This window comes from Gallinula chloropus (genome assembly GCF_964237585.1).
Source record: "Gallinula chloropus genome assembly, chromosome: Z".
Classification (NCBI taxonomy): domain Eukaryota; kingdom Metazoa; phylum Chordata; class Aves; order Gruiformes; family Rallidae; genus Gallinula; species Gallinula chloropus.
Window position 1 is genome coordinate 47,313,845 of NC_140089.1, and position 21,483 is coordinate 47,335,327.

Below are 21,483 nucleotides of genomic sequence, written 5' to 3' on the forward strand. Positions count from 1 at the left end.
GCGTTGTAGCCTGTATGTCCTGAGGGTCATAGACAATAGAAGAGTTCAATAAAAAGGCTTCATACTGAATGTATTTCTGTGGTTTTCATATAAGAAGTCTCATAATTTGTAACTTTAGAGAAATGACTGTAAATTAATTCTGTAACTCATCATTATGGGCTCACAATAGCATATAATACATGAAGATAACATGATGATAATCAGCTTCCTATGTTGCTACAAATTCCAAAGTAGTCAAGAATTTTACCCGTCTCACCAAAATCTTCACTTTGTTTTTTATGTGTTTCTTGTCATTTTATTAATAAGAAAACCTTTCAAAAGCAAGCAGTTTCTGTGCTGTTTCCTTTACTCTGTTGAAAGAAACTATGAAATTAAACCCCAAAGAAACTCACTGGAGATGTTAAGCTTTTCAGACAGACCATAAAGAGTAAAGTTCAAATAACTTTCTGTATACTAATAATAATTCTGTATTAAATTTTATCAGAGATGATCAGCAAATATATATTTTAAGGGTGCACTCCAAAATAGTTATCAGTGAGTAGGAAAAACTAAATCCAATGTGTTAAATATTTCCTGTTAAGAACACTTGGAGGATAAAAGCAGTTCAGTTTTCCAGAAATGTGAGCATTCACAGTAGGCACACTGAAAATAGATGGGACAAAAGGATGATCCCACTAATTCAAATTTACCAATGATATACTATAACTATCCTTCATCTAGTTAATCAAACTCCTAACTGGCCACTTTTTATTCCATGGTTGCACACTCGCATTTAAACAGACTCAGACTACTTAAAAGACACTTCTAGAAACCAAAGGCAAATTGAAATCAGAGCTATACCTGACGCAGTTATTGAAATAATCATTGAGATGAGATGAGATAAAAATAAAGGATAAAACTTATTGTTTGTGTAATGTAGCCAAATACAAAGGATTAAGCAGATGAACACCATCATACTCTTCCCTCATGCATCTTCAATATATTTTTTTCCCGAGATTTTCCGGTTTTAATGGTTTGTAGTATCTGTGCAAGCTTTCATTTTCATCAAGTTCTCTTTCTTCTGTGTTGTAGGCAGCCAGACTACATCACTTTAGGATGAAAAACATGGCTAACTTGATACATGAAGCATTTGGTGCTTAGACGAAAATCCTGGGTCCTTGTGTCAACTGGTTATGTGAGAATTTCAGTTGTCCCAGTGAAAATAATGTCTAGTTTCATGATTTCAGATTAAAAAAAATGGCAAAAATATGTTTTGAGCTACCTTCATTATTTTCATACCTTGAATTAGAAGCTGTGAAATTGTCACGTTTAAACACTATTATTTCCCTCCTGGAGGATTAAAAAACAAAACAAACAAAATCACCCAGAAAAGAAAATTTAGGTATCAGAGACTATGATAACTTCCTTCTGATTATGAATAAAGAAAATAACTGTGTGAAAGAAAAGAACTAATATTCTATGAATTCGTGATTTACTTCCATGTTTTGTCTTTTTATCTGATCTAACAAAATCAAATAATTGCTTTTTCATTCATGAGAAATCAAACATTTCAGTAAGGTTCATATTTCAGCACTGATTTCATTGATAACTTTGAAATGTGTGTTGTAGTGTCTTAAGGATATTGAATAAAATGTAAAGAAAACTAACTGGGAAACATGTTTTCTCACTAGTGTTCAACTTGGTGAACATGGTGCTTTAAAGCACCTGAAATGTAAGCACAAGAGACAGAAACATTGCAGAACAAAGTTGTAGTCTATTGACAAGTGTAGAACATGACTGGTCATGAGGATTAAAAAAAAAAAAATAAAGTTTTGTCTTCAAAATCAGGGACAAGCAGCTAAAGTAACCCAAAGTGTTCAGCTGTTAATACTAATAAGAAATTCTCTATCAGCACTGACAGTGGTAAGAGCATAGAATGGTTTTGCACTGATCCTATTTGGAGCCCAGATTGAAGGACAGAGCAGCAGAAAAGAGGTGTAGAAATTTGAATTAAACAATGCAAGGACAGGTTGTTGAAAGAAAGCAGTTTGCTCTTGTGGAATAAAATGGCATAAACTTTAGCAAAAGGTCACTTGGTCTTCCAGGAATCCTTTCACTATAGTCTATTTGAATAGATTCAAAGATTATTCATTTATTTGGGGGTTGGGGAGAGGGGAGAAAAAAGAAAGAATTTTCTAAGTTTGGGAAAAGATCTGGAACTGGCTGGAAGTTTTCTTCCTAGTAGCTTGTACAGGGCTATGGTTTCAATTTGTGCTGAAAACAGTGTTGACAATACAGATATTTTTTGTTATTGCTGAACACGTTCTTGCACAGCATTGAGGATTTTTCTGCTTCTTAAACGACCCCACCAGTGAGTAGGCTAGGGGTGTACAAAAAAGCTGGGAGGAGACACAGACAGGAGAGCCGACCCCAACTGGTCAAAGAGACAATCCACATGATGTCATGTGAAGCATGTAAGGGGCTGGGGAAGGAGGAATGGCATTTGTCTTCCAAAGCCACCATTATACATGATGGAACTCTGCTGTCCTGAGATAGCTGAAGACCTGCCTGCCCAAGGGAAATGGTGAATGAATTCCTTGTTTTCCTTCTCGCATTCACAGCTTTTGCTTTACCTATTAAACTGACTTTATCTCAACTCATGAACTTTCTCACTTTGATCCCTCTGATTCTCCCTCCCATCCCACTGTGGGGGAATGAATTATTTGCTAACTGGGTTCAAATTGTGATGAAGAGACATTTTCAACCCAGGATTCAGTGAAGACTGGAAAGTTTCACAGCATCAGTTGCAGTTATATTTCTTTCTGGACTCATCTCTGGTATCTTAATATCTTTATCCTACACAATGCACATGCGATAAACCATGGAACAAAGCACAAACACAAGTATTTTGCTTTATTAAACAGAAAATAAAAGTAATTTGCATCTTCTGTTCTTTTTGAAAAAGGAGTGGCATGAGATACAACTATGTTTAATAGCTTGTATACTCACAGACTTCCTACTGCTCCAGCAGGCATCTGATGCCTCAGAAACACAGTGCATACCATAACTAGGGTATCTGCAAAGCCTGCAATGTAAACATGCTAAATTACTTAGGAACATTTACTAGAGTGCTCTCTTGTGCCCATGGGATGTGTTCTAAATGTCACAGTAGGATTTCTTACTAGTGAATGAAATAATAACCAGTTCCTAGGTATTTGTCACATGGAAATTTTGTCTCTGACGCAGAATCCAGTTACTCTAACCACCAGATTCGGGTACCCTGAGCGGCAAAATAATGGTATATAAGCCTTTTCTGTAATTTTCTGCATTTAAATACAAATAAGTGATTTGCAAATAGAAGTGACTAGTAAATATGTCATGCAATGAAAGCAATCAAGAACAATGTATCGGAACAGAAAGGACACAATTGCAAATCTCAGCAAACGTTCTGACTGTGGAAAGAAAGGGAGAAATGATTGAGATTGTTATGACTGAGACCTTCACCAATGGGAAGGTCTCCTGGGTTTGGATGGGATACACTTAATTTTCTATCAGCGAGTGGAATGCCATATTTGTGAGTTAGGATGAGAGCAGTGCTGGTAACACACTGATGTTTTAGTTGTTGCCAAGCAGCCAAGGACTTTTAAGCTTTTCCTGCTGCCCTGCTAACAAGAAGGTGGGGGGTGCCCAGGAAGCTGGGAGGGGACACAGCCAGGACAGGTGACACAAACTGTCCAAAGGGGGTATTCCATACCAATGACATCATGCTCAGCACAAAGGGAAGCTGGTGGGGAGGAGGAGTTCTTGGCTCCAGGATGCACAGTTTTGGGGGATGGTCCAGCTTTGGGACACCTATGAGCCGTACAGACTGAGTGGTGTGTTTTGGTGAGAAACTGCATTTGTGTATCACCAGTTTTGTATATTTTGCTATAAATCCTGTTGTTATTCTTTCTCCCTCTCTCTAATGTCCCAGTAAACTGTTCTTACATCAACTAATAAGCTTTGCTTTTGCATCCACAGTCTTTTTTCCCCCACTTTTACCCCTGCTGTAGGGGTGAAGTGAGCAAGCAGCTGTATGGTGATCAGGCGCTGGCTGAAGCTAAACCACAAAAGAAGGGCATGTAGAGAGTGAGTTGGGTTCCTGCACAGTGGGGAATGAGACAATAGGCAAAGGTCTCCACAAAAATATCATTAAATTAAATTTCCAAATACAAATGGAAGAAGAATATTTTAAGCTTTGTAGAAGCTTCTCAGAGTTGTCCACTCCATGGCATAAGTTCAGAACACACCTATTGTATCAGGTATGCCAGTTTCTTTGCAGGTATAAATTTTAATAACTCCATTGATCACGATGGAGTTGTGGTCAAGCTCACCCTACCTCTGTGGGTTTGCTGTGATCAACAGCAGGACTGGAAATTACATGCCTGTTACTTAGTGGTGAGAATAATTTTTTTCTGAAATAAGGTATTTTATACATGGTTCCACCTTGCTAGGCACAGCTTAAGGAAAATAAATAAATCATCCAATGAAGGCACATTAATTTAATATTACATGGGCCACAAAGATTAATTGCTTTTTTTTAACAGTACACAATCACAGTACCCCTACAAATGTTGTTTGACTATAAGGGTGCAAGCTGAGCCTTACTTCTGGCCTGAACTTCCCAGATCCAGTTTTCATCTATGTTATGTTACATTATGAGGGGAAAACTGTTTCTCAAAATTTTTCTGCAGGTGTTATGATGTGTTATGTCTCTCCCTCTTCCCACCCCACCCTTCCTCTAGGAGTTATTCATTTCCCAGTGACCCACAAAGTGGTGCAGGCACATCCCTTAGCCAGGGCATGAGTATGCTGCCAGCAGGTCAGCTCCTTGAGGAAGGAGGAGCAAGGACTGGCTACGTTTACTAGCTGTAGGGGTAAATGGCCATTCCCTTTGGAGTACCTGTCCCAGTGCATGACGGGAATTCCCAATGCTTACACTAGCTGAAGAGTGTGCAGTATTTGGGTCTTTTGTGTCCCAGAGTGCTCTGAAAGTCTAATAACCCCACCAAGGGGTTTGGAACACCACATTTCTAGTGGCACAGGGTTTTTCCCTCTCCTCTCCTCTCCTCCTTCCACCCCTGCACGACCCTGTGGTGAGCCTTCCACAGACTATGATATACATGGGTGCTGAGGTCACAATTGGCATGAGGGGCGACTCTGGGTGCCCGCTGCCTCCAGAACAGCAGAAAAAGTGCCAGTAGCACTGACATCAACATCATGGCCAGCTCATGCAGGTGAGTTGAGTCCAAACTTCCCAGGGAAGGAGGCCAAAGGTCCTGGGAGGGCCCCTACCAAGGACACCCAGAGCCCCCTTGCTGCCCCTTTATGCTCTCAGCACACAGCCTCCCTCATACAAGCCTAAGTGATTTTTGATCTGGAGCGGTGCAGACCTGCACAAGGTTTATGTTAAATGGCAGTCCGCAGACAAACTTGAGACCCAGAGCCCCTGGGTGAAGCACAAGGCTGTAGGAGGGGCTAAGTATTTCAGAAGGGTGTGAGGGTGTCTCTTAAGCAGCAGAAGCTGGCAGCCCAAGTTGTAGTAGCCTGATTAACAATGTAATCAATGGCTTTTATGTTTGCAGACACCTTGTTGCAGTGATCTAAATTGATCGGTAGTGGAAAATTTATTGGTGTTGGTCAACCCAATCCAGGAAGTAGTGCAGGGGTCGAAATGTGATGGGGAAGATAGGATAAACTCCTTAGTGATTACCTGGAAAACGTTCTAGGAGTTTTAGGGACTTACCTGGGGTCTGGAAGACAAATTTGGACTCTATCTCAAATAACAGGCAAAGCGTAAATTAGCTTACAGATGCAAGCATTTGCTATTGAGACAGGCTAACTGAAACTTGTACTTCAAAAAGGTTCAGAAGCTTTGAGTGCCTTGTTCTTTCACATACAGATGTCATCAATTCACTCCTGAGCCCCACCTCCATCCATCCTTTTCCCTGACTTGGCTCCCAACCCTGCAAGGACAGGGACCTGATTCCAGGAATTCTGTGTCAACACCTGTGTGGTCATCATGGGTGTCCCATGATGGTGGGTTGGGACACCCATGCTGGACATGAGGTGTGTGGGACATGAATGTGTATCCAGCAGCTGCAGATGGTTACTCAGCTCCTTCCCTTCCAACGTTTTGTCTCCACAGCAGCAACATGTCGGAAGTAGAAACTGCTTTCCGTAAATTTGCAGTATACGGTGACACATCTGCCAGTGGCAATGACATGACGGGGAAAAACTTCTCCAAGATGTGCAAAGAGTGTGGGGTGATGGATGGGAAAGCTGTGACCAGCACTGACATTGACATCATATTCAACAAAGTCAAGTGAGTGTTTTATGTGTTGGGCAGCACAGCAGGGTGGGAGGCAGGATGGCAGGAAGTAGGCAGGCTGTCTTGCTACAAGCAGCCCTGGGGGTGTCTCACCCCATCACCACCCAGTGGAGAGGCAACTTTCCTCTTGGTCTCCCCTCACCACAGGACCAAGGGTGCTCGCACCATCACCTTTGATGAGTTCCAGCAGGCCATGACGGAGCTCTGCCGCAAGCGCTTCAAGGACAAATCACCAGAGGAAGCACTGCAAGCTGTGTATGACCTCATCAAGGGGAAGGAGCCTGGCAGCGTGGGTGCCACAGTGAGTATGCCACCTTGAGCTGCCATGGGATCATTCATCCCTGCTGTAGGGACATGTGTTGTCCCTAGGGAAGAGCTTGTTTGTGAGCTGTTTCCTAATTTTGGCTGCCTCTTGCTTGCCTCCTTTCTTGCAGAAAGCCACCAAGGTTGGTGGAGTCGAGAGGCTCACGGACACCAGCAAATACACTGGCAGCCACAAAGAGCGTTTTGATGAGAGTGGCAAAGGGAAGGGTCTTGCTGGCCGCCAGGACCTGACAGACAACAGTGGCTATGTTGGAGCCTACAAGGGAGCTGGCACCTATGACCAGACACACAAGGACTGAAACTTCTTAATGAAACAAGGACTCTTCCCCTGTGTCATGCAAGTAGAGGCAAATAAACATCTCATGCAAACAGCCTTCTGTGTCTGTGCACCTCAAGTCTGCCAGGGTGGGAATTGATGGTGTGGGCACTGGATAACTCCAAAGAGTGATGCAGATTCCTCATCCAACCACACTTTGCCTTCTATGTGTTAGGATTAAATCCAAGCACAAGCTTGCCTTCTGAAGCAAAGTCCATGGGTCATGGGGACCTATGGGAAAGTGGGAAAATATGACATATGCTTCATGGCCTAAAGACACAAGTGATATTCACTAGCTTTCTTCATAAGAGACTATCTGCTGGAAAATAGAAGAACTGAAAGCTACTAATACAATATTAACAATAATTCTGATGCATTACTTTATGTTGAAAAGCTAAACCAGATCATCCTCATTGAACTCTAATCCCATATTTACAGAACATTTCTAATCTTCTCTGTTGACTAAGAAAAATAAATTAGTCAGGAAATGTTTTGACTTCTGTTGTCCCAACTGCTGAACCCCAGTTTAAAAATACAGAATACAGTCATGTCAAATGACATAGTTTTTAAGTCCACCTTACACTGGCATTGATTTATCACAAAGGTAGGCATTAAAATATTTGCTTTATAGTCCTTAGTGTTACTGTGAATATTACTCAGATCTAGCTCCACGCTAATGGTATTACAGCAAGTGAGAAATGAATCACAAGAACAGATGAGTAAGAATACACAAGTATATGAACACCTTGCTGCTAAAACAGATGGAAAATAGCACTCAATTTGAGATTTCAAGGGTCTTTCAAGGGTTCCCAACTCAGGAATGAGATCTTACATGCGGTTAAATGGGAACAAATTCCATTCAGTGCACATGACATGAGTAACCATTGCTCTGCTTCATCCCTGGAGGCAATGGAATACATGGGAATGGCGCTGGCAACTTGTCCTGCTAATCTCTGCATTTTATGTAATCCTGACAAAAATTAAATTGCATAAATTTGTCAGGAAGTGTTAAAGCTAAAATATGGATCAGTGAGAAAAATGTTTGCCATGGGTTTGGATTTGTATAGATTGTACAGTCCACCGCAGAAGATATTTCTTCCTTGACTTTCAACCTTTTTCTTTCAATAATAGCTGTCTACTGCATAGAATGTTAGAGAAAAGGCATAATTGATATGAGATGCAGTTCTTTATATTAAAAATTATCCTCCTTAAATGAAAGAAACAACAAATTCTGCTTTCCAGTTGTTCAACATGGTCACACTAGAAAGAGGCTCTCATGCCAGCAATATGCTTGTGAGACATTCAAAGCCCCATAGTTCTGCTACAGGACAGCGTTGCTATTGTTCTATTACAATGACTTCCAGAATAATTTATATTTTTTATGTCTAATAGCTATGACAAAGCTTGAAGGCAGTGAGAGTCCTCAGCAAAAGTGAAAACTATGATCAAATGTCATGCAAAGTGACACCTCTACAACTAGAATTTCTTTCCTCAACTATGGTCTTAATGCTACTTTTTTATTTTGTTAATTTAGATATTCTAAACACACCCTGTTTAAATAACTTTTCTAGGAGAAAACATACCATTCCACAGTGCACAGAAACTGTTCTTAAACCCATTCTTTAACCAAAACTGGGAGTGGATGGCATCTCATTGCATAGGGTAGGAAAAGATAGCAATAATTAAATATTGATAAAAATCAGAATTACTTTTGCTTTCCTTATTTTTTTTAATGTAGACAGTATTTGTGGAAGTTAGATCCCCATAGAAATCCTCTTTTCATCTACAATGATCTTGACGATTAGAGCATTAGCTCTTTTACTACATTTGTGAAACAAGATTTCAAACTGTCACAGTTTCGAGTAGCTGGGTGCTGGGAGAGAGACCGGGGGCTTCAGAAAACAGCTTCTGTGAGATGGAGCTAGAAGTTTTCTGCAGGCCCCAAAGAGTAAATATTGGCCGATTCAAGAACAGAGTTGCTGCTGACCAAGGCCAAGCCAATCGGCGACGGTCACAACACCTCTGTGAATCACATACAGGAGGAAAAAAAAACAGCAAGCAGCTGCTGTTTGCCACTGGAGAAGAGAGTGAGAAGATATAAGGAGCTGTGCAGACACCAAGGCCAGTGAAGGGTGGGGGAGGAGGCACACCAGGTGCCAGAGAGAAATATGCCCCTCCAGCCTGTGGAGAAAAGCCATGGTGGAGTGGGTGTCCCCCCACAGCCCATGGAAAAGGCCGAGACCCCCCACCTGCAGCCCATGGAGAGGCCCCACACTGGATGGAGCAGGTGGAGATATACAGGAGATGCTGTGACCCGCGTTGGAGCAAGCCCCTGCCAGCACTTGCAGCCCATGGAGAGAGACAGAGACACAGAGATGAGCAAGGGAGAGATTCGTGTTGGAACAGGTTTGCTGGGGGGAGGCTGGTGACCCCGTGGAGGACGGGGACTGAGAGACATTGTGATTTATGACTGCCCACCATAGCAGTGACCCACGCTGGGGCAGAGAATGAAGAGCTGAAGCCCTGTGGGACAGGACTCACGTTGGAGTTCATGGAGGACTGTCTCCCGTGGGTGGGACCCCACGGTGCAGCAGGGGTAGGGTGTGTGGAATGCATGTCCCCCCCAGCCAAGAAGGAAAACAACTTGCAAGGAACTGACTGAAGCCCCCATTTTCCCAGTCCCTGCCCCTCTCTGTGCCATAATGGCAGGGGGCGGGAGGGGAAGAAGGGAGTGAAATCATGACTAGAGTGAAGTCTGCTAAGAAGGGAGGGGTGGAGGGGAAGGTAGAAGTGTTTTAAGATCTGGAAAAGGAAAACAGCTAATGAAGAAATGACCAAGAACCCCATTTCCCCAGTCCTTGCCCCCCCCCCCCCCACCCCCCATGCCACAATGAGGGGGGAAGAAGGGAGTAAAAACATGGCTAAAGAGAAGTCTTTTAAGAAGGGAGGGTTGGGGGGAAGGTGCTTTAAGATATGGTTGTGCGTCTCATTATCTGACTCTGGTTTTACTGTGTGTGCAGTGCATTGTCATAAATTTGAGAGTTTTCTTTCCTTCACTCTGTGTTGATTCTGTTTTGCCCATGACATTGATTATGGGATGATCTTTCCCTGTCCTTATCTTGGCTCCTAAGCCTCTCAGTATATATTTTCTCCCCTGTCCAACTAAAAAGGGGCATGATAGACTGACTTTGGTGGGCGTCTGGCCTCCAGCCAGGCCTAAACCACCACACAAACTAATTTTAATAACAACTTTAGATGAGTGTTAGATGTATCGGAAGCTGAATGAATCTGTAACAAAGTATTTTACACATTTGAATTTTACTGCCTGTGTATTATTTTAACATAATCAATCTTGCTTAGGTGGTAACTGGCTTTGGTGTAGTACTTTGCTGGAGTAGGTATGTATAGCTGCCTCAATTCTAGTTTGCTTGTCATCACTACCTAGTTCATGTCTCTGGAAAAAAATAGGTAGAAGGCAGAAGGGAACAAAAAATTAATATCTAGAAAAAACAATGCATATAAACACATAAACTGATTTTGAAATGCTTTTGAAATACATTCAAACTGAGATCTAAATACCTGACAACTTGAAGGAATTCAGGTACAAATCTGAATTATAGTTCTACTAGCAGAACCATGTATTTATTTTATTTTTTATCTTCTGTAGGGTTTCTTTAAAGAAAGATGAAACAAAAATATCAACTGAACCATTTAACAAACACCAAATTTCATCTAAAAATTATTCCTTACCTGAAAGAAGGAAAAATAAAGTGCCAGAGATGTATATTAGCAGAAGTATTCTTAATCTAATTTATAAATGTAAATTGCATGAGATAAAAGCAATTCTACTGAGGATACTTCTCTCTCATTTACAACTGATACTAACAACATAGAGTTTTATACACCATTCACTTTTGAGGACAGCAAGTATTTAAGCTTATTTAGTATTTTTATTTCATCAAAAGAAATAATGAGAGCACCACTGACATGTGGCCACAGGGATGCTCCAGTGAACCCAGTTTTGAAAAACATTTTATCTCTACAGTGTAGGACAGCTTGTTCCTTGTCTTTGATCAGTGAATTTTAGTATGTTTTTATGACAGTAGAAACTTCATTCTATTTCCTTAGGAAGACCCAAATCAAGGCAAATAAATCAAGTCAGAGATCAAGAAAGAAGTTGCTTCATCACAATTGAGCAACACAAATAAGGAGCAATTGCCTCCAAGTACTAAAAGTGCAAAGATTAAAAACTTTGAGATAGTAATACAGTATAACTGACTGAACAATTAAAGACAAACACAACATGTTTTAAAAATATAAGAAATGGAAGCACAGTCTGCAAAAGAAAAGAGGTTAAAAGTCTTCATCACTGCATGCAGGCAGTCTGTCTCATAGTGAATGATGCAGTGAATAAGCAGTTGGAAGTGCTCAAAGAAGTCAACTCAGTCATTCTGAGGACCTAAGATTCCAACTCTTAATATCCAATTTATTTTTTTTTTTTAATTATCAGCTCTTACTCAATGGCAGCTACATTATGTACTTATATGTTTGTTTATTTGCTTTTATTGCTTATGAATGTCAAGTTTTGAATTAAACTGATTTCATTCTGTAATAGAGTCTGGCCTACATAATGGGCACCTTCTCTTTTGCTCCTCAAAACCTTTGTCATAATTAAATAAATCAAAAATAAAGCCAATTATAAATGAAGACTGCTTCTGCACTGTATATTAATATCTTGCTAATCAGAAGTGTTGTCAAAAAAGTACAGGAAAAGGACACGACAATTTAATAGTGTATCAACTGTATGTATTTTTAGGTCTGTTAGAATATGGAAATCATTCTTCAGTTACCAAACTACACTTCATTTAACACAGTGACGAAATTTTTTTTAATGCATTTTTATTGCAAATGTAATTAATTTTGTATTTAATATGATAATTAAGGTCACATTTAGGGTTGGGTTTTTTTTTGTCATAAAATAAAGTAAGTAAGATATTTTTTCACAATTTCACATAGTTTGGTAAATGCTTTTAAAATGTATCCTTCATCAACATAAATACAGAAAGAATAAAATAGCAAACAATTAGAACACAATACCTTATCAAATGGATAAGGCTACATCACAAACATTAATTCAGTACGTACTATGTAATTGCTTCATGTAACTATTAAAATCAGTTACCATTTTTACAGTATTTTTGTTATTTAAAGCTACATAGTATAGTTTAAAATGAGGTTTTCTTAAGATATATGCATGTGAGCATCTCTATGTTTATTTTAAAATATTCACTGAAACTCAGAACTGAAAAATAATAAAAAAAAGGACTTTGAAATTTTTAGTCTTGGTACACATACTGGTTTTTTTATTAGGTCTGAAGTTTTATCTGTCATTAGGTCTCTGTGAAGTCTTATCCTACGGGGAGTCTTACAAGTGTAATAATCACTAGGAAAGCACAAGATTTCTTTAGACCTCTGTGGTATCTAAGAAGGCTTGTATAATCATGATGACTGTCAGTCTTCCTGGTCTTTTCTCATTAGTTGGCAAAGGAAGAGATTTAAATTAACATATCTTATAGAAGAAAGGCCATTCTAGAAGTTGGAAGTCTACGTAGTGGTCGGCTTTTAGCATACACAGAACTGCAATCCAGGAGTCTCACTCATTGTAGCAAAGATGTAGAAGACGGAGAAAAAATTAAGGAAACTGTTGCAAGCAATAAAAAAAATTAGGACCATAATTAGAAGCTAGGATGACTGAAGCTGATGAATGAACATAAACCAGGAACATCCAGACTTCATTATTCTTCAGTTTATTTGTTATTTACAGATAAAGGTTATGAAAGTTGCTCTTTGAATATGGATCATCTGTAAGATGACATGCTGTATTTTTTATGTTGTTCTAATGGCTTGATATTTTGGCAGATTTTTTTTCCAGATGGTTTTTTACATACTTTTGTGTTTAATTAAGGAGAAAGAAAAAAATTCTAATATAAGTAATTCAACATGCTTACCACTTACCTATCTTGGTTTTCCTCCAGTAACCTTGCTAGCCAGTGCCCAAAATAATTACTCCTCACCATCATACTAAATGGATAAATCAAGTACTTCTATCTGACACTTGCTCCTAGGATCTGAGGTGGCTCTAATACCTTTTGGCTGCTAATGATCTAGACAGACAATTGTACAGAAGTCTGTCCCCATCTGAGCATACCTGTGTATGTAAATGTATGTATCATAAAAGAGCTTTAAGATAAGAGTTTTATCAAAAAATGGCAATAATGTAGTTTCTTACCTAAATAGTTTTAACAAACAGAAATATATACATGTCAGCGAAAATAAGAGAAAATGCCATTTCACTGTAAAAAATCTTGTAACCAAGTCTGGTGTAGCCCCACCCTATACCATGTAGTCCGAATTGCTGAATGCTTGGCTCGGCTCTAAGTTTGGAGATAGCCCATGAAATCTCCACATAGATTGTGTAGAAAGAAAATCTTACTAGATTCTGTAATAATCTTACTGGGATCTGTAGAAAACTTCTGTGAGTGTGCAGGTAGTTCCCTTGCACAACAGATGTAAGCTACTACTGCATTACGGATCTAGCACATGTTGCTTTAGTGACATAAACTTTTTGCAAGGTTTCTTCTGTTTTAGCAAGCTTTCTTCTAGGCTAACAACTTTCTATTGCCAACCACAGAGCTACTCCCACCTGCGGTTGCAGCAACAGATTGCTGTGCTACTACCTAACTTTTATGGCATGTTTTTTTCTGATCAAAATCTCACATAAAGTCTGTGGGCAGATTATATTCTTAGTAAGTTACTTTCTAGAACTTTCTGAGTTGAGGATCATGATTCAGAAACTGTGTCTCCCCAAATTCTACTCTGTTTAGGGCTATTCCATGGTTTTACAACATAGTTTTTATCATCTTCACAAAAGAGTAAATTACTTCATCCACCTCATTCTGAGGTCTCTGACAGAAGTCACTGACCACAATAAAAACAAAACTATCAGCTCCTATTTCATCCCAGTCGTAAGTTTTCCAATCTCTTAGCCAAAGCTTCAAGCAGTACTATAAACCTAAAGATTAATTTGAATTCTAGAGGTTTACATAGTTTTCTCCAATTATGGCCCAAGAAACTGACATCCAGCTCCAGCTTAGGAGAACTAATTAACAGAAAGCTCATCAGAGCTGTGCAAGCAGTGCAAACCTCAAAGCTTTGAGATGATCATGGAGAGATCCTTACTAGTTGCCCCAGGTCATTTGAATACATCTTCAGCTTGGATGGTAGTCAGTGTCTCAGCATCAGAAAACGCTGCGTTTATAATAACCAGCTGCGCTTTTGTAGACTACTTCAGGGTCCTTTTTTTGCATGCTTCTCTTTGCTGCCCATGTAAGTCATCCACTCTTGTGCTGACAGAGGTTTGCCCTACACTACTATGTGACCTTTGTTGCCATGGTATTTATGTTAATTTTGGTAAGTAGGTTGGACTGTATGGCCTACAAGATGTATATATATGTATGTGTGTATATATATATATGTATATGTATATATATACATATATATATATGAAGAGACAGATATATCCATATACACACACAAAAAAAAATTGTTACAAAAGTAAACTGTACATCAAATATGACCCACATATTCTTACTATGGAAAATACAGGGGAGTTTGGGCAAAATAAAGGTTTTTCTGAATGAAATTGTCATCCATATCACCAAAAATATGTTAGAATTGACATATTTCCTCAGAAAGTACTGTAAAAGAATAGCATTAATGGCAGTCCCGCCATGCTAAAAATAGCCTCCCATAAATGATCAAAGTCGGAAGATTAGTGATAGCCACTGTCAGTGACAGAAAGCAGAAGAAGCAGAAGCTGTCTTTGAAGGTACATCTCTCTCAGGAGTGTATAAAAAAAAAACAACAACAAAAAAATGAAAACACCAGTAAAACCTACTTGTAAAATACAGAATGTTTAATATTCTAACACATCTAAGTGATCATTTTTGCTCAGCTATAACACTGTTTCATAATTCAATTTCTTTAACCAGAATTGACTCCTTTTTGTAACAAAGCGAACATCTGATCTTACATGAAAGAAAAACTAAGCCCACACTTTTAAATCAGTCTTTCAAGGATAACAGTGTCACTTAAAATATCAAAATATAAATTTTCATTATAGAAATCAGGAAAAAAAGAGAAAACTTATTACATGAAAGAAAAAGAAATGTGGAAAATGTGCCATAATGAACCAATACAGCAAGTTAGAACAAATGTTGTGTACTTTATCCAGACTAAGGAAAATACGCAAGATTAATCAACCATTCAAGCCCTCCTTAAATAAAATCTGCTTCTGAGGAAATTAGCTATGGATACTTAATCCAATTAGAAACATAGCTGTTTCTTATTGTTTCACTACAGCAAGCTAGAATTTGGCAGACTTAATTATTTCTCGTCTTTGTATTTTCAGAAAGCTAGTTTGTGCTTTCAAAGGTTTGAATTTCTTTTTTTTTCTCTTATCTCTTCTAATCTATTTTTTAAAAACTGTATTTATTTAAATTTCTTACTTATAAAGTCTGTTTCCTAGCTGTGTACTTTTCCATTTTCTCCCATTTCTCCCACAAAGGGAGAAAAAATGATATACTATAAACAAAAATATCTTAATGATTGTTAAGTAAGTAATATATAGAAAATACACTTGTCTGTCTCTTTTTTCTTTAGAAATTCTTTCAAATGTTTTTGCTTTTGGAGAGTTAAAATGTGGCTGTTAAAGAATGGAAACAAAGTTTGTCACACATGCAAATGTTCATGTTCCGTATTTTTCCATCTAAACTTAGATGTAATAATAAATATGACTTAGAATTATCTTCATTAAAAAGGTGTATCTGTTGTTTTGGGGTTTTTTTACAGTGGGCAAATGGCATCTATTTTTCTACACCAAAGCGATTTCTTTATGAACTTGAGGTTAACTAACTTGATTAAGCTGTCCTTAAAAAACAAAATAAAACAAACCAAAACCAAACAAAAAATGACTCAGATTTTATTGTTAGTAAAGTTACGATTCAACCCACAGTTGTGCAGTACATTATTGGCAGCCTTCTACTTAAACAATAAACCTTATTTTATTATTATTGTTACTACCATTATTATTACTATTATTAAAACTTAGCTTTTTTATAAGTAAAATTATAACAACACTGGGTATCTGGGTCTAATAAAAGTATATCTACTCTTTTTTCCTTAAGACTATGATCTTCCGGCAATACTAACCAGAAGTTGCTACAGGTTCTTCACTGTTTCAAAAGAATTTTCTCTATTGGTTGTTTTCTAAGCAAGATTTTTCAGCTTGAATAATATTTGCCTTCTGAGTATGACATAATTTGAATTCCACACAACACTTATTAACCATATTGCAGATTCCATATGAACAACTAAATCTGTCTTCAAACAAATTATAATAGCATTACTATAAATATTGTCTAAACAGATAAGAGCCATGGAAAATACCATGATGTGATTATCCATTATTCAAACATTCAGAACTCAGTATCATGAATGTGTTTACCATATGACACAAACCCCTGGTACAATTGATTTAAACAGAGAGAAACTTAAATTTTCTGTATTAGGGAATGCTATCAAATGTAGAATATTTATTTTGTTATAGCAGCCATCTATAATTTTTCACTTTGATGGAATATATGTGTGTGTGTATATATATATATATATATATATATATATATATGATCTTTTATCTAAAATGTTTTTAGTGACAACACTGACCATTATCTTCTATAAAGATACTTCTATAATGATCAGACTGAGTTCTTTTCTAAATGCATTATATAAAATGAACGGTCAGGCATGCTACACTGTAAGATGCATCCCCTATTTAGTCTTCAAAGGACAGGTTTAAAAAGGCTACTCAGAACAAACATCCCCAAAGGGATGTGTTTTGTTGAGTCATGAGCAGGGTACATGATTCCTGCTTTGCTGTACTGGGAGAGGCAACGAACAACTGACCTCCTTTCTTTTCATGCCACTGTGCTGACAGATTTCTGTTGCATCCATACTCAATATTCTCTTTTCCAGGCCAAAGAATCCCAGTCTATTCAGTCATTTCTTTCACACCAGCTGTCCCCTTTTTAATCTTTTAAATCATCATTCTCTGAATCTTTTCCAGTTCTATTATATTGGTTTAGAAATGGGTGATCAGGTCTGCACTGAATACATGAACAAAATTTACACAGCAGTGTAATGATGTTTTCTGTCTCATTCTCTAATCATTTCATAACAATTCTAACACTCCATTTGCATCTTTGTTCCTGAGGATTGAGCTGCTATTTATAAATGGTTTATAACCTATTGTGCTCAGAGACATTCATTTAACATGAATAGCTTTTTTTTGGGAGGTGATTTTGTGGGGTTTTGTGCCATGTACATTGTGTTAGCAATGATGCAAGAACATTTTTCCCCATTGAATTCTAATATTGTATATATAAATTTATAAATGCTTCAGACCAAAACCTAGGCCATAACTTAATTTGGAGTGATTTTTATTTTTATATATATAAAAATGTATGTGTGTATATATATTTTTATATATATATATAATTTTTCTAATTTATTTAGTGGTTTTGTTTAAAAAAAAAATCAAGAAGAAATTAATATACATCTTCAGACCATACATTTGAAATGGCAAGATCACTGTATTGGGTTTGCATGGCAACTTTTTGATGGATGATGAGGCACAGGGGTGGCTTCTGCAAGAAGCTGCTAGAAGGTTCCTTTAAGTCCAACAACTGGCTCCAAGATGGACCAGTCAGTGACAGTGGTAGTGCCTTTGGCATAACATAGTTAAGAAGGAAAAATACTCCAAAGACTAGTGGCAGCTTTTGAAGCCAGAGAAAGTAGAAAAGAGATGTGAGAGGAACATCTTTGCAGACATTAAGGTTAGTGAAGAAGGAGGAAGAGAAGATACTCCAGGTGCTGGAACAGAGATTACCATGGAGCCTGTAGGGAAAACTATGGTGAAGATGGCTCTTCCACTGCAGCCTGTGGAAGATAATGGGCAGTTGAGATGCCATCTGTAGCCCATGGAGGACCCCATGGTGGTGAAGGTGGAGGCACCCAAAGGAAGCTGTGACCTGTTGGGAAGCCTGTGTTAGAGCAAGCCCCTGACAAGACCTGCAGCCCATGGAGAGAATCACAAACTGGAGCAGGTTTGCTGGCTGCACTTGTGACCCCATGAAGGATCCATGCTGGAGCAGGTTGTGAAGAACTGCAACCTGTGGGAAGGACCGATGTTGCAGTACTGTCTCCTGTGGGGGGGATGCCACACTAGAGCAGGAAGACTGTGAAGAGTCCTTCCTCTGAAGAGAAAAGCGTGGCAGAGACAACGTGTGTTAAACTGACCAAAACCCACATTTGCTGTCCCCCTGAGCTGCTATGGGGGACGAGGTAGAGAAAACCATGACTGAAGTTAAGCCCTGGAAGAAGGGAGGGGTGGAAGGTGTTTTAAGATTTGGTTTTCTCTCTCATTGCTCTACTCTGATCTCACTGTTTACAAATTAAATTAACTTTCCAAGGCTGTTTGCCCATTATGGTAATTAGCAAGTGATCTCTCCCTATCAAATTCAAGGTGCTTTTGTTCTATTTTCTATCTCCAATCTTGTTGAGGACAGGGAATGATAGAATGGCTTTGATGGGCACCTGGTGTCCAGCCAGGGACAACCTGCCACAATCACCATGGACAAATTTAGGAGGTCTGGGAGATGAACAGTGCAATTTGCTAACTATTTTGTGTGTGTCTAGTTAAGTGTTTAGTACTGCAGTGCTGTTTGTCTACGTGTGATAAAGACATGACTTCATTCAAGTTCTAGTTTTGTATGCTTGTTGTGCACAAGGATCTGATCTTTCTCTCATGCAAACAGTTTACTATTGTTTGGTCTAAAAAAAAAAAAACAACCCCCAAAAAAATTTTTTTTAAAAAAACCCATGGGTTTTAGGAACATGCTGTTAAAATTGCACATGGACTTTTCAAAGTTACTATTTTGAAAGGACTTTTCAAAGTTACTATTTTGAAATGTCTATGTCCATATGAGAGAGAAACAGAAAGTGGTGAACATATAAGTATACCTGTACAATTTCATAATTTTCAATGCTGGAGAGTTTCCAAATGTGGGTATAATCTAAAGAAAAATACCATATTTATTTATTTATATTGCATTTGAAGTTGAACCTGTGACATTCAACATTAGGAATGTAAGCAAAGTATAGAAATTTTATGGGAGATAAACAGTTTGTGAAATGTTACCATGGTTTTCTTTTTCCTTTTCTGCAAAATAGTAGGAATGTAAAGAAAATGGGGGGGGGGGGGGGGGGGGGAGGAGGGGGAAAGTGGGGGTTGGTGTGGGGAAAAAAAACCAGATGAACTGATAAAGAAAACTTCAATAATCATTCAAATTTCATTGTATTACAGGGCAATTCTGGTTAAAAAAATCATTCCACCCAACATCATGCTTTAAAGCAAGGACAGTTGCGAGATCAGACAAGGTTAGTCAGGCCTTTCCCAGTACCTGCTTTGTATTTAGTTATAATTTTAAGTATATGTTGGGGACTTTTAAAGTTAACTAAATGGGCTAAGCCATTCCTACTTAGATGTTTCGAGTGCCTAGAAGGAATATCTTGAAATACACTTACTATTTTTTACTAAGCAACTGCTGCAGTGATTCAGAATTACTTTTCAGAGATACCTATTTTGTGGTACCTGCTTAACATCTGTCATACTGTCAGATTTCCAGTAAAGATCTCTTTTCTTCCCTTTTCTCTCTGGTACAGAAGGTTAGAAAATAAATGAGAGAAGTATAGTGCATAATTAGACACTTCTTCAACTTATTTCAGCTTATTAAGGCCTTGATTTTCCCAAGATGTGAGGTATGTCATATCTTGATGAAGTCACTCATATGAGGCACTACCTTTGGTGATAATACTCCAGATAGCATATGAGGTAGATCAGAGGTTAAGAGTATCTTCATATTACAGCAAGCTGTTTGGAGATAGATGAATTACACATACCATACCATTGGAATAATCAGATGCAAGTGTGTTGATTTTTTTTTTATGATGTTATAATGCTGAGTATTTATCTGTTATAAATTAAATATTTTGGGCACTACTCTGAGAGTCCCATTTTGTTTTTTCAGCATCTTCAGAATAAAAATTAGTTATTAAACCTATTTTGTTTTAAATTTATTTATGACCGTCTATTCCCAAATGCCACTTAAGAACAGGGAAGAAAATAAATAAATAAATGTCATTGTTTTTTATTTTTAGTATTTTATATATATTTATATAATTATAATTAAATAAAAATACTAATAACTCATTAATTTTTACCTGTTTTATAAGTTTATTTTACCATCTCAACATCCACAGTTCGAATGCTCAGGCTTTGAAGTCACATTGTGTCACTGTATGCTCACAAAATACAAATGACCGTTTATAGCTATGAAAGCATCTTGTAAACCTCTACCTGCATACTAAGCCTTTTGCATCTTTTGAGAATGGTGACAGATTTGGCATTATTTCAGGTATCCACAGAACAGTGTGAAAAAGATACCATTTCATTGTTAAGGAAAGAAAAGTAGTTTGGGCATATCCAAAAGTTAATAAATCTTATACATAAACATACAGACTTTCATTTTACAGTCTGCTACTACTTGAAGTGCCTAAGACTTGATTAAACCAAAGAACAATTCTGTCATTAATAAAATCATAATGCATCACACTGAAACACAACCAGACTGTTATTAGCTATATCTTTTTCTGACTGGATCCATCTGACTGTTGCACTGCTTAGTATCAAATAAAGAAGCTGGAGTTGAAAATGATCAGCATCCTGAGGGAAGAAAAATGACTGAGGGTAATGAAAAGCCTTTGCATTTCTATGGAGTCAAGTTTTTAAGCATCAACTCCAAAACAAGAATCATTACACTGCTTCTGCAATTTCTGTAAATTTGTGTATGTTGAGCTAAAACCACAGAGACCGCAGTAGGTAACATCCATCCAACACTGTTATCCATTTTGCTAATTGTTTACCCTTCAATTGTTTTGAAAAGTTTACCCTTGAAAACTGAGAGCTCATGAATCAGCATAATGTCATATTAACAATGTCAGGTGACATTTTAAGATTAAGCAAATGAACTGCAACTTAATTGAGCTGAAAAAAAATGAATGGAAATTTATAATCTAGATCCTTATAATGTTTTTCAAGACCTTATATTCATTATATATTGAATTCTTTACCTTACACAAATCTGTAGAATACTAGGATCATATATAAAATATATATAAAATATATTGAAATTATAATATACAATTCTAATATAGTTACACAATATATTATGGTGGCAGCCAACATGGCTTCTCTAAGGGAAATCGTGCCTGAAAAACGTGGTAGCCTTTTATGATGGAGTTGCAGGCATGGTGGACA

General features: G+C 37.8%; 2 protein-coding genes across 2 annotated transcripts in view; one reads left to right on the top strand and one right to left on the bottom strand.

Moving 5' to 3' along the window:
- CNTNAP4 (contactin associated protein family member 4) overlaps positions 1–21,483 on the bottom strand; it is a gene marked incomplete at both ends in the record, with an annotated part of 252,498 nt that overhangs the window by 102,478 nt on the left and 128,537 nt on the right. The window lies entirely within an intron of this gene.
- LOC311204036 (tubulin polymerization-promoting protein family member 2-like) lies at positions 5,133–6,972 on the top strand (the record flags this gene model as incomplete). Its single annotated transcript, XM_084278886.1, is given in 5 exon segments — positions 5,133–5,173; positions 5,175–5,255; positions 6,167–6,343; positions 6,497–6,650; positions 6,784–6,972. Coding segments are annotated over 5 exon segments (642 nt in total).